Source organism: Callionymus lyra, chromosome 16 (assembly GCF_982586985.1).
Source record: "Callionymus lyra chromosome 16, fCalLyr1.hap1.1, whole genome shotgun sequence".
Taxonomy (NCBI): Eukaryota; Metazoa; Chordata; class Actinopteri; order Syngnathiformes; family Callionymidae; genus Callionymus; species Callionymus lyra.
In genome coordinates this window covers 10,670,339-10,682,576 of record NC_141833.1, presented here as the reverse complement: position 1 = coordinate 10,682,576, position 12,238 = coordinate 10,670,339, and the positions used below count along the sequence as shown (strand labels likewise).

Sequence of the window (12,238 nt, the reverse complement as noted above, 5' to 3'; positions counted from 1 at the left end):
TCTTCTCAGCTCCTTCTGGACTGCCATCAGATCCTCTTTGTTTCCTGACCTAAAGACTCTCATCTTCTCCTTTAAGAGAGCCTTTATATCAGGATTAATCCAGGGTTTGTTGTTGGAGAAGCATCGTACAGTTTTGGTTGGTACAATGCTCTCCACACAGAAGTTGATGTAGTCCGTGACACATGTAGTTAGACTGTCAATATCCTCCTTGTGGGACTCACTGAAAATGCTCCAGTCCGTGGTCTCAAAGCAGACCTTCAGAGCTTCCTCAGCTTCATCAGACCACTTCTTGACCGAGCGAGTCACTGCTAGTTGCCTGCTCACAAGTGGCTTGTAAACAGGTAGGAGATGGACCAGACAGTGGTCAGCTCGTCCCAAAGGAGGAAGGGGGGATGATTAATAAGCGTCTTTAGTGTTCGCATAAAAAAGGTCGAGTGTGTTATTGTCCCTGGTGGCACAAGTGACGTACTGCTTGAATTTGGGCAGACAGGAAGAAAGAGATGCGTGATTAAAATCACCGGAGATGATAAAGAGGGCCTGAGGGCTCTGAGTCTGTAACCCGTTCACCACTCCAGTGATGACGTCACATGCTGCCTCCGCGCTCGCCGACGGTGGGATGTACACAAGCACCGCGACAACATGTGAAAACTCCCGTGGCAAGTAGAAGGGTCTCAGACTCAGCGCCAAAAGTTAAATGTCAGGAGAGCAGTGTTGATCCTTTAGAGTGACGTGCCTGGGAAGGCACCACTTCTCATTAACGAACACCGCCAGTCCTCCGCCCTTTCTCTTCCCGCTCATCTCCGTCCGGTCCGCGCGCAATAAACAGAATCCATCCAGCGCAGCAATCGCGTCCGTGTGGTTCTGGTTCAGCCACGTCTCCGTAAGCATCAGCATGCTGCACCGTCGATATTGCGGGTCGAACCTGGTCGCCGCCGCGAGTTCGTCCATCTTGTTTGGAAGAGATCTCACGTTGCCCATGACGACGGACGGGAGCGCCGGTCGATAAGCTCTCCTCAGCTCCCGGCGTTTAACTCCGGCGCGGCATCCCTGTCTCCTCTTCATAATATCCCGGGGGATGATGGGTCGCTCATCCGGCCGCACCGCAGAGAAACGCAGTGCCAGCAGCTGCATTTTTTACCGATTTTTGGACGCGTGTACCACCTCAAATTGGTTCGAGGTCGGTAAGCTTAATCGGGGGTAGAATCACACTGTCGACATTAAACATTTCAAGTGTGCTTCATAGTTTTAGATTTACAGTAGCCAAATGACAACACCGACACGTCACGTCACATTACCGTGGCAACGAAGAGTTGGGCGAAACGTCAAATGTTACCCGGGCCGTCTGAATCCGACGTTGGGGAGTTCTCTGTATATTATTGGGTGACTCAGGACGGCTAAAACCAACGTTTTTGTCCCCCTCTATACCGTCACCCTGAACAACATTAATGCAACTTCCTTTTGTATATTAACATAGAGAACAACACTGACAAACTGTCGTTCTGCATATTTTTATTTTTATTATCTGACATAATTTCACATAATAAATCACATATTATATTGAACAACAAATACATTTTTCGAAATATGTTATTCTTCAATTCTGTTAAAGTGGAGTATTATCCTGTACACATTCAAAAATTATGTTTAAATAAATTAATACAAATTCTGTCATGTTTTTTTTTGTTTTACATTTTATTGGATCTTTATACACATCAAATCAAAATAACATCACATCAAACACCATAAATGTATTGAAATGGTAATTAAAACAATCTTAGTCACTTAAATATCTACAAAGGTATAATCATATCAGTAGAAGAAATAAAACATCAAAATGTTTGTTTTTTTTTGTTGCAGCAATAAGATCGACGGTGTTAATAGTATTTTTGCTTTTTTAAATGTGATACTCTATACAAGTGTAGAGTTTAATGTAATTATTTATTTTTTGAAAATAGTTGTTTAAGAACTCTAACTGAGCCTGTGTCTCTCTTGCTGGTGCTACATTAAATTACTGACCAGCAAAGTCACCCTTTGACAACACCAACCAACCTTCAACCAGCTCCACCACATACACTTAGACCTTGAATAATAGTAAGTAAGTAAGTAAGTACGTAATTCTTATTTGTATAGCGCTTTTCTAGACCAGGGTCACAAAGCGCTTAAACAATCAAAACAACATTCAATAAAGTATATATTTTAAAGGTCAAGATAAAACTGATAACACAACAGGAGTTCCAGAAAATCAAGGAAAAGCCTGAACAAATAGAAACATCTTAAGATGTTTCTTAAAGGAGTCAGTAGACTCCATCAAGCGCAAAGAGAGAGGAAGATTGTTCCAAAGCTTAGGAGCAACAGCCTGAAAAGATTTCTCTCCTCTGGTCCTGAACCGTGTGCGAGGAACCATAAGTAGATTCTGATCCACAGACTTCAGAGCCTGAGCTGGGGTGTAAGGCTGGATCAGATCAGTGATGTGAGGAGGAGCCTGACCATCAATAGCTCTGAAAGTAAGAACCAGAATTTTAAAGTTGATCCTAAAAGAAACTGGAAGCCAGTGAAGAGTTTTAAGGATCGGAGAAATGTGAGTTCTTCTACTTGAGCGGGTTAGAATTCTCGCTGCAGAGTTTTGTATTAACTGCAGGCGAGACAGCTCCTTCTTGTAAGACATGAAAACAAACTGTTACAATAGTCCAGACGAGAAGGAACAAACGCCTGGATTACAAGATCCAGATCATGTTCCGACAACATTTTACTAAGTTTAGAGATTTTTCTCAGTTGAAGGAAACAGTTTCTGATCAGTTTTCTGCAGTGTTGAACAAGAGACATGTCTTTATCAAACAACTCCCAGGTTTCTCAGGCTCAGTTTGACAGATTAATGTTATTAATCTAAATGTCACCCCACACACTACCAGGTTCACCCGTGCCTAAAACCGACAATGCATGGTCGAGGTCTGCTCAGGATCTTTACACATGAGTGGAAACGTTATCTCCATTTTCTTGGTTGTTAATCACTTGCTCCTTGCTGTTGGTGCAAACTTGATCCCTCAGCCAAGAGCCTACGTGGGCTAAAGCAATGTGGCCATTGTAAAAGTTCCAAAACAGGAGTCCACAGACAGAACAAACCGCCAGCAGCAACCCAATCTGCAGAGACAGGAGAGCGTAATCGTATTGTTGAGGTTGGGTCTCTTCTGTCTTTTCTTCAATGGTGACATTGTACTGGGCAACTGTGGTTTTGTATTCAGCATCTTTGGAGCTCATCACAGACAGACAGCGGTAGTGACCAGTGTCAGACTTTGAGACCTTCAGGATGAGCAGTCCATCTTGTTGCTCCAGACGATGAGGTGAAGAGATCAGTGGGGAGTTATCTTTCTCCCACCTCATCGTTGCCAGCTTTGATTCCAGAGAGCAGAAAAGTTTTAAATATCCAGGAGCAGTAAGAGATTTATTCTCAGTTTGAGGTTCTATGAAAGACACAGGTCAACATTTTAGCTGTTCTTATATTCATTATATTGGAGGCGACTTTTGTCAGGGGTGTGATTCACTCACCAGTCTTTGGACACAGAGAAGCATTGCCTTCTTTCACACTCTGGAGCAGTTCTCTGAAGAAAAATATAATTATGTTTTAATATGTTTTTATCTCAAAATAACCATGATGTGTACTGTGATCCACCCTGAACACTGCACCTCATATTTTAGAACAGATACTCACCCCTGTGAATCAGAAAGAGCTGAACATTTGCCAGCAGCGTGGTCCCAGCCACAGTAAGGGTCTCTGGCAAGAACACAGTCCATGCAAGACAAAGATCTTCCACAGGAGGATAGGGACACCTGTACTACTCCAGAGTCTGAGCCTGCGTAGATCTGACGCTGCACATCAGAAAAAAGACTCATGTCAGGGATTCAATTCAACATGATGCTCAACACTTTGTCATAAAATTACCGTGACATTGGAGAACTTGAGAATCTTGATGGGCTCTGAGGTCTTAAAGACTTGAACTTCCTCTATGATGAAAATCTCACCACCATAGTTCACAGCTTTCAGGATGGTTCCTTTATCTTTCATGTCAGAAAACAAACAGTTGTTTTTATGTTTGACATTAATTAAATACTTATTACCATATTTTAACAGATTTTCATGATTTGTTTTATATTTGCACATTATTTTTTTCTAATCAAGAGACAATGACAAATACACACTTGTGCCGATGAACATCACATGATGTTTGTCTCCATCTGTGGTCTGAACCTGGTCAATGATGATGTTCCTGAATTCTCCTCCTCCTTTCAACATCAACGCTTTTCCTCCCAGTGGCTCAATGGCCTCCTTAATTATTATGGGAAGATCAACTCTACCTTCAACCATGAATATATGGGATCTTCTACTATCATTGATTCCAGCCTTCCGTGCTGCATTATCTATGCACTGCAAGAAGATGAGCAGAAGCAGGATTTCATAAGATGTATGGAATATATTTCAAACAAATTTTAACATAGCAAACCTACTGAGCCAGGTCGAGGAACTGGTAATGGATCTTTGTTGGGCATCCATCCATCAGAATACCTTATCATGAATGTTCCTTCTGAAAACACTCTGCTGATGTCTGTCACACTGTAGACACACACTGCTGAGCAACTGCATAGAAAGAATGTGTAACGATGGATAAACTTTGAGAAGCAACAGTATTAAAACTTGGATGAAAGATACACACATCTGTGATGTGAAGACAGCAAAGAACAAACATGACTTCCAGTCTTGTTGGGGGTCACACCAGCGGAATGTGTCCTGGATCATGGAAGTTCCTTTGCAACCTGGAACTGGACATTCTAGTCTGGCTTTAACAAATGATGTCCACTTGTTCAGAAGATCAAAAAGACCTCCATGGTCTCCCTAAAAAACACCAACATTACTTTAATGTAAACACAAGGAAGAAACAACATAAAGATCTATTAATAAAGACATCCAATTTTTTTTGTTTTCACCTTGCAGACTCGAGCTACTCGGCTAACATGCATAGTTGTATTGTCATACTCCACAGCTTTCTCACTGAAGAACAAGTAGATCTTGTCATCATCTCCAGTGTCACTGTTTTCACTCTCAGGCATCATCTCCATTGAAACAAATGTCGGATCTGTCATGGATAGATGAATGTGATGAAGATCTGAAACACTGATGTTTGATCTCATTTACCAAAGAAGCTTGTCTGGGATGTTTTGATTGCAGATCCTTTTGAGAAAACCTCTCCAACAGCTGAGTACACATCGTCTCCTTTAAATAAAAAAAATGATTCATCACATACTTTAACATTATAAATCTGACCGATCATGAGGGAGGCAGAGCTCTCAGAAGGATCAAGTGGACAAACTGATACTTCATTATTTCCCTCGAGAGTCAAGTTTCCATCCATGTATGACTGCAAACACATCAATAAAGGTAATCTAATATGAGTCCTCAAAAATGTTCACATAAAATGACTATTTGATAAATGATGATGAAAATGTTTTGTTGTTTTGCAAAAACATCTTTCATGAACACATCATTATATAAACATACAGTTCTCACCATGTAATCACTCTGTGGTTTTAAAGCATTGGTTCCACACACTAACATCCGGCCGTCCTGTTTTTTCAGCAGGGTTTTAATTTGGTTCCTGCATTCAGTCTGTTGGTTCATAAAATCACCCAAAGATTAAGTTCTGGATTACACATATGAAAACACACATCTTAACTTACAGCTGCATCAATTGCTTTATTTTCACACATCAAAGCCTGTTTTGGTGTCACGTCCCATTTCACCTGAAAGATTACATCACGTGAAATGTTAAAGAGCACAGAGGCAGAATGAACAAAGTATAGTAGTTTTCTTACTGAGTCATTTTTCTTTGTGATGTCATTGAGGTCGAGGGCGTACACCGTCCCACTGGCACCCACCATCAGCAGGCCCAGGTCCTCCCTCAGCAACATGGTGGAGTAGTCCAACACTCCCTTCTCTTGAAACGTGTTATTATTGTCACCTTGGTAGAAGATAAATGATGAATAAACTACTGGAATAATGTATCATTAATGAAGAATAAACTGGGTAGGTAGGTAGAACTTTATTGATCCTTCAACAAAGGTCTTCAACAGGTCTCCTTCGGGAAATTGTTTTTTTCCAATTAGCCACAGCAAATATAGGAATTTTTCATTAAAATAAATCAAAATAAAATAAGAACAGGAACAAAGAGAAATAAAGAGAAAGAACAAGTTCATACAATCTTAAGTCTAAAGATAAAGAACATAGATCAAAGAAAATAACAAAGACAAAGGATACAAGGACTAACATAGAATACAAAGACTAACATAGAAGAAACTACTGGACTAACGTATCATTAATGATGAATAAACTACTGGACTAATGTATCATTAATGATGAATAAACTACTGGACTAATGTATCATTAATGATGAATAAACTACTGGACTAATGTATCATTAATGATGAATAAACTACTGGACTAATGTATCATTAATGATGAATGAACTCATGGACTATTGTACCAAGAACAAAGTCTTAAGTGTTACTTACTGTCATAAGGCACAGATCTGCGAGGGACAGGGTCCAGTACTGATGCCAGGGCCGACAGCAGGGGCAGAAAGTACAGCAGTAGATTCATTCTTGCTTCTCAGAATTGTCAGGTTTCTTTAAGGTTGTGTACCAGATAGTGCCGGATGTAGCTATAGTTATAATCTAACTGTGTAGAAATGAAAGGCATTAAAGGCTGATTCTTTTGTATGACAAATAAAGTCTCACAATAGTGACTGTGTTATGTAGTGAAAATGACTTTGTTCCTATGTGATAATTTAACTTAGCAAGAAGCTAAGTGGAATTCATGAAGCAGAAATTATACTAAAGTTAGCAATGTTGACATATTAATATTTTTGGGGCGACTTAAATATATATTAACACTTATAATCAACAAGTGTATAGCATGTATTATTAATATGTACTCTTCTATGAGGATCTTCATTTTTTTAATAATTTGTTTACTCTCTCTACCAATAGTATAAATTGGGGGCCTGAAAACCCACAACCGTGGAGCCAGATGTGGCCGTAAAAAACATTTTAGTGAACACTTCAACAAACACCTAATACACGTGATAACAGCAAAACATTTAAGTAAGATTTTTCTTCTCTGTATGAATGTAGATGTTTTTGTTAAGTGATCTGTTTTTCTGCTTGATCAATTTTGAAGTATTCACTTTGAATACAAACAGAAGAATTTCACGGCTATGGTTCAATATATGTATACATTCAATCACAACAACGATAACAACAATGTTGTTTTTATAATTTTAATATATCTTGTTTCAAAAAGTTTCTCAATTAGCAAAAATTGATGGTTTCCATCATCAGGTGAACTCTTAGTTGGCTTTGTTTTGAAGTAAATATGTACAGCCAGTGATGGACCTGCAACACCTTCTCTGCTGGCCTAAGAAAGAACCAAATGATAGACTTATTTTAACAAAAATTAAATATAAGATATATAAGTGCATAATTATTTTTCCCATGAATATTTACTTAATAAATAATTCCAAATGGTCGCCTTCTTTCATAAGTTTCCCCCTGGTCACACTACTTCCAAACATGAATATTTATATAACAGTATTTATCCAATCAGAGCTCAGCCATCATTTGTTGTTAGTTCGGGACTGAAATAAAACATAGTTGTCGATTAGACTCACGCATTACCTAATGAAGTTGTTGACGACGCCAGGGCCTTCCAGCAGGCATACGGTGAAGTCATAGTATTCCACTTCTTTGATTCGTTAATCAGAGAGTGTGCTAGCTAATACAGGGAACTTGTGTTGATTTACAACCCACAGTGAATGAAAGAGAAGAAATTAACTTGGTTGCAGATTTTTTGTCAAAGCCATTTTCAAAAAGGAACATATTTATTTGTGTCTATTCCTCTAGATCTAGAGTATATATAATTTTGTTTATGTAACTTATATACTGTAGTTGTTTAATCCATGACAGGTGGGATGCCTGGGTAGTGAATCTAAATTTGGTCATACTAGTCATAAAATCAATGTGTTTAGAAGTGCTTTAATGTACTCAATCTGGTGGGAATTTGGGTGATTACCGAGAAATCATGTAACTTCTGGTAAGAAGTGCCCTCCTTGCAAGATCTATAAAATGTCTTGAATCCTAGATATTGATGATGAATACACTGAAACGCGTGTCAACCGCCTGGGTTTATCCAACATGTCCTCACATCCGAGACGTCATATCGTCCGACGCCATGCAATGCCCCCGGGCGTCACTAGGGTGACGGTATAGGGGGGACAAAAACGTCGGTTTTAGCCTACCTGAGTCACCCAGTAATATACAGAGCACTCCCCAACGTCAGATTCAAACGACCCGGGTAATATTTGATGCGTCGCCAAACTCTTTGTTGTCATGGTAACGTAACGTGACGTGTTGATGTTGTTATTTGGCTACCGTAATTCTAAAACTATGAAGCGCACTTGAAATGATTAATGTCAACAGTGCGATACCTTCACTTGTTCTAACCGACCTTGAACCACTTTCAGGTGGTACACGGTGACCATAAATCGTTAAAAAGTGCTTCATTTGTATTTTTTTAAGGTTGGATTTTTCACGCATCGCGGAAGTCAAGAGGCTCTTGTGGAGTAATACATGCTTAAAAGGTCCTGTAAAAGTTAATATATTGTATATTGTTAGGTGTTACAACTCTACAATGTTGACATTTTTTAATGAATGAGTAAAATAAAGTCTGGATGTGGTATTTCGCTTGATCCTCTTTATTATCCGGTGAGCTTTCGTATGAAAATAGAACCTTTCATTGAGATTGCGTTTATGGACGTATGTTTTCTTTTTATTTAGCTGCGATCATGAGCGATCTACGTAACATTTGTCAACAGTAATCGCGATCCTGCAGAGGTGACGTCACACACGCTAATAAACGGGAGTTTAGTAAAACACACATTGACAAAGTAATGATCCAGTTCCTAAAAAATTATCCTTGTTTATTTAACTTGAAAAATGTGCATTTAATCTGGAATAGAATGAGATATTGTGCTTGTTTGTTTAAAAGCGCCATGGAAAAGAATTGTAGATGTGTACTTGTATAAAGACCAAGTTCAGTTTTGTAGTTTCAGCGTCAGCTAAAAAGTTTTCAAACTGCCACACTACATACAAAACTTCCTTCAAACCTCCGGATGTTGACGTCACACTTGTTGACAAAGAGCTATAGCATTTTGTGCTCGCGCTCCTGCAGAGCGGATATAATTATTGCTTTAAGTCAACTCTATAAAATAATGTTTTCATTGCGTGTAATGTAACTTTCTGTTGTGCGTTGTGCACGAGAGCTAGTTCGCTAAAACACTGAATAGCTTTTTAAATTATAATGCAACTCACAAACGTATTTTGTTTGATATTTTGAAAGTACGAAAATATATTTATATTCCAATAAAAAGTTTGCTATATTGGTAGGTCATGGTAGGCGATTTATTTTATTGATATTCAAGATATTGTTTTCATTCATCACTTCTGCATATTAATATAGATAACATATTTATCGTATTTAAATATATAAGTATATTTTATTTTAACCCTTTTGGATGAGGGATTTGATCTGTTGTAGTTCTCTTTAAATGAAAGAATATATATAAAATAATAATGAAAAGTAATTTAAATTCCAGCATAAAAAGGTAAACCAGATTGGAAACACCATAAAACAATGGACTCAGGAAACATGGAGAGCTTATCTCTGAGTGCATGATCAAGTATACTTTCTTGTATTTATTTATTTATTATATTCAAAAGGGAGCACTAGTATGTTTTTGTTTAGTTTTTGCATGGAAGTTACCTCCAAGAACTGCCCAGAACTCCAGACCTGCTTGACATGAAACCTTTCTCTCTGTGGTTCCTGCCAAATGATTTCAAATGTGAAGTAAGTGAGTAAGTAATATTTGTAAACATAGTGAACACAAAAACCTACAGCACATCCCATCATTGAAATAATCTAAAATGCAATTCTATGTTCTTTTCTAGTTGGGATGAGATGTGCTGGACTAACCATCGGAGGTGGAAGGGGTCAATTCCTCTCTGGAATAGCATCGACCAACAAACACAGCAGGTGAGATGATTATAAAACGGATAAAACTGGAGTCCGTTTCCTTCGCTCCAACACAACGTCACGTCCGGGTCTTAATACTTTGCTTTATGGAGAAAAAAGGTCAATGCAGAGTGTACCGGTCGTTTATTCGCCGCTTCAGGTCAAACAAAGATACAAACTTTTACGATCGATCGGCCACGCTCTTTGCCGGCAGCTCTACAGATCAATAGCTCCGGGAAAGACGGTCCAGTACTATAGAGCATCGCTATATTTAAGGGAAAGTTTCCTGTCCAGGGGGTCGTCTCTTCCGGGGCAGATGGTTCTTTCAAGTTCGTTCATGTCTCGTGTCACCTGGAGAGTAACTTCCTTGCTTCCCTGTTGCGTGGCCCTGTTACGTATAGAGCATAATCATTTTGAATCTAAGAGTTACATCATACACACTTTGGTCATTAAAATAGTCATGTTTGGTAATAATGATAAATACATTTGTGTGGCAGGACACACTGACATGCTGACGCTTATGGTCAAGGTTTTCTGGGTTCTGTTGTTGGTAAACTAACTGCTGGACTGGAGTCAGAGTGCTCTTGAGGTTCACCATGAACCCAGGTTAGCAATATGGCTCAACATCTTCTGTGTGTGAGCGTGACTTTCTACCTCTGACCTGGCAAGGATCAACCAGTCGCAAAATAGGTCAAGATCCTCACCCCATTCATATTTTATATTTTTTATGTATTTTTTTTTTTATTGTTTATGAAAAATTGCTGGCTACTGGAAAAAAACAATTTTTAATTTTAAAGTTTTACCTTACCTTACCTTACCTTACCTTATTCTGCTCACTCTCCCTCAGTCTTTGTCGGTTCGTCACACTTGTTGTCCCGTGTTCATCTAGTTCGTGTTTCACGTTTCAGACTTCGGATGTATATTTCCTGGACTACCTGTGACGATCCCTCTGCCTGCTGCTAATAAATCTGTCAAGGTTGACAATCAGACACTTTCTGCGCCTGGGTTTCCTTCCGCACCCTGACAGAACGAACTGACCAACAATGAACCCAGCAGAAAGTTCCTCCCCCGAGTCCAGTGTGACTTACCGTGAGCAGGTCACGAGTAATGCTTCTTCCCTCGCCAAGCTGAGGTACGGCATGGGGGCAATGGCCGCCTGGCACGTTTCCCAGCAGCAGACACTGGGCCATCAAGTGGCACAGATCCAAGCTCTGGGTGAACAGATGGAGGTGCTCTCCAACCAGTTCCTGCCCCCCCGGGCCTGCCCTCGCTGGAGGAGTTCACCACGGTCCTGGAGCGCATTTTTCAGCGTGGCCTTCTGGGTCGAGAGTCAGCTCGATCTCTCCTCCGCCTGCGCCAAGGGGCACAGCACGTGTCGGACTTCGCCATCCAGTTCCGCATCATGGCAGCGGAGAGCAACTGGCCCGACTCCACGCTCGCTGAGGTCTTCATCGAGGCCCTCACTCCCCGGATCCGAGTTCACCTCATCCCGCTGTCGCTGCCAGGGACCCTGGATGAGATGATCGAGCTGGTCACCCGCATCGAGATTCGTCAACGCGCCGAGGAGTCCCGGGGTCGGGCACCCATTTCTGCCATCCAGCGGTTCCACTCTGCACATGCACCGCACCGCCGTCTGCCACGTGCAGTCTGAGGACATCGAGGGACACCGTGCCAGGAGATGTCCAGTAAAGGAGAGGAGGGTCAGGACGGGTCCGGCACCACCATCTCCTCATCCCTCACGTCCCACCATTTCTGTGACTCTGAGCCGGTACGGGCACCACTGGTCCGTACCCGCATTCATCGATTCAGGAGCGGACGGTAACTTCGTCTCAGTGGCGCCGGTGAGTCGACACGACATTCCTCTCCGGCGGCTGCCACATCCCATCCCGGTCCAAGCTCTCGACGGTCACGTCCTGAGCCGAGTGGAGCGCCGCACTCTACCGCTCTGCCTCTCTTTCGCTGATGGCCACGTCAAAGAGAACCAGCTCCTCGTCATGGCCTGCTCACCGCACCCCCTCATCTTGGGTCTCCCCTGGCTCCAGCAACACCAGCCACGGATCCAGTGGTCTCCTCTCTCATGGTCGGGTGGGGGTTGGGTTGTGACCAGCAGTGTTTCACCTCTCT

General features: G+C 41.1%; 1 protein-coding gene across 1 annotated transcript; it reads right to left on the bottom strand.

The window, feature by feature from the left end:
• Positions 1-1,494: 1,494 nt before the first annotated feature.
• Positions 1,495-6,685, bottom strand: LOC148063624 (semaphorin-4E-like). The gene is made up of 14 exons (XM_087810320.1): positions 6,559-6,685; positions 5,863-6,008; positions 5,728-5,790; positions 5,558-5,656; positions 5,315-5,408; positions 5,186-5,263; positions 4,978-5,126; positions 4,707-4,885; positions 4,501-4,630; positions 4,195-4,420; positions 3,938-4,053; positions 3,707-3,864; positions 3,544-3,596; positions 1,495-3,458 (listed from the first exon to the last, which is right to left on the bottom strand). Exons 1-14 carry the CDS (start codon positions 6,644-6,646, stop codon positions 2,962-2,964), a joined length of 2,076 nt encoding a protein of 691 aa, XP_087666446.1. The 5' UTR covers positions 6,647-6,685; the 3' UTR covers positions 1,495-2,961.
• Positions 6,686-12,238: the final 5,553 nt, after the last annotated feature.

Bases quoted from the DNA above. Each gene is read 5' to 3' on its own strand.
- LOC148063624 (XM_087810320.1), bottom strand. From the start codon at position 6,646: ATGAATCTACTGCTGTACTTTCTGCCCCTGCTGTCGGCCCTGGCATCA. The intron at 4,054-4,194 runs GTGTGTATTTGT...CTGACATGAAAG, and splicing joins TGTGATGTTCATCGGCACAA to ATAAAGGAACCATCCTGAAA. The intron at 3,597-3,706 runs GTGAGTATCTGT...ATTTTTCTTCAG, and splicing joins GCTCTTTCTGATTCACAGGG to AGAACTGCTCCAGAGTGTGA.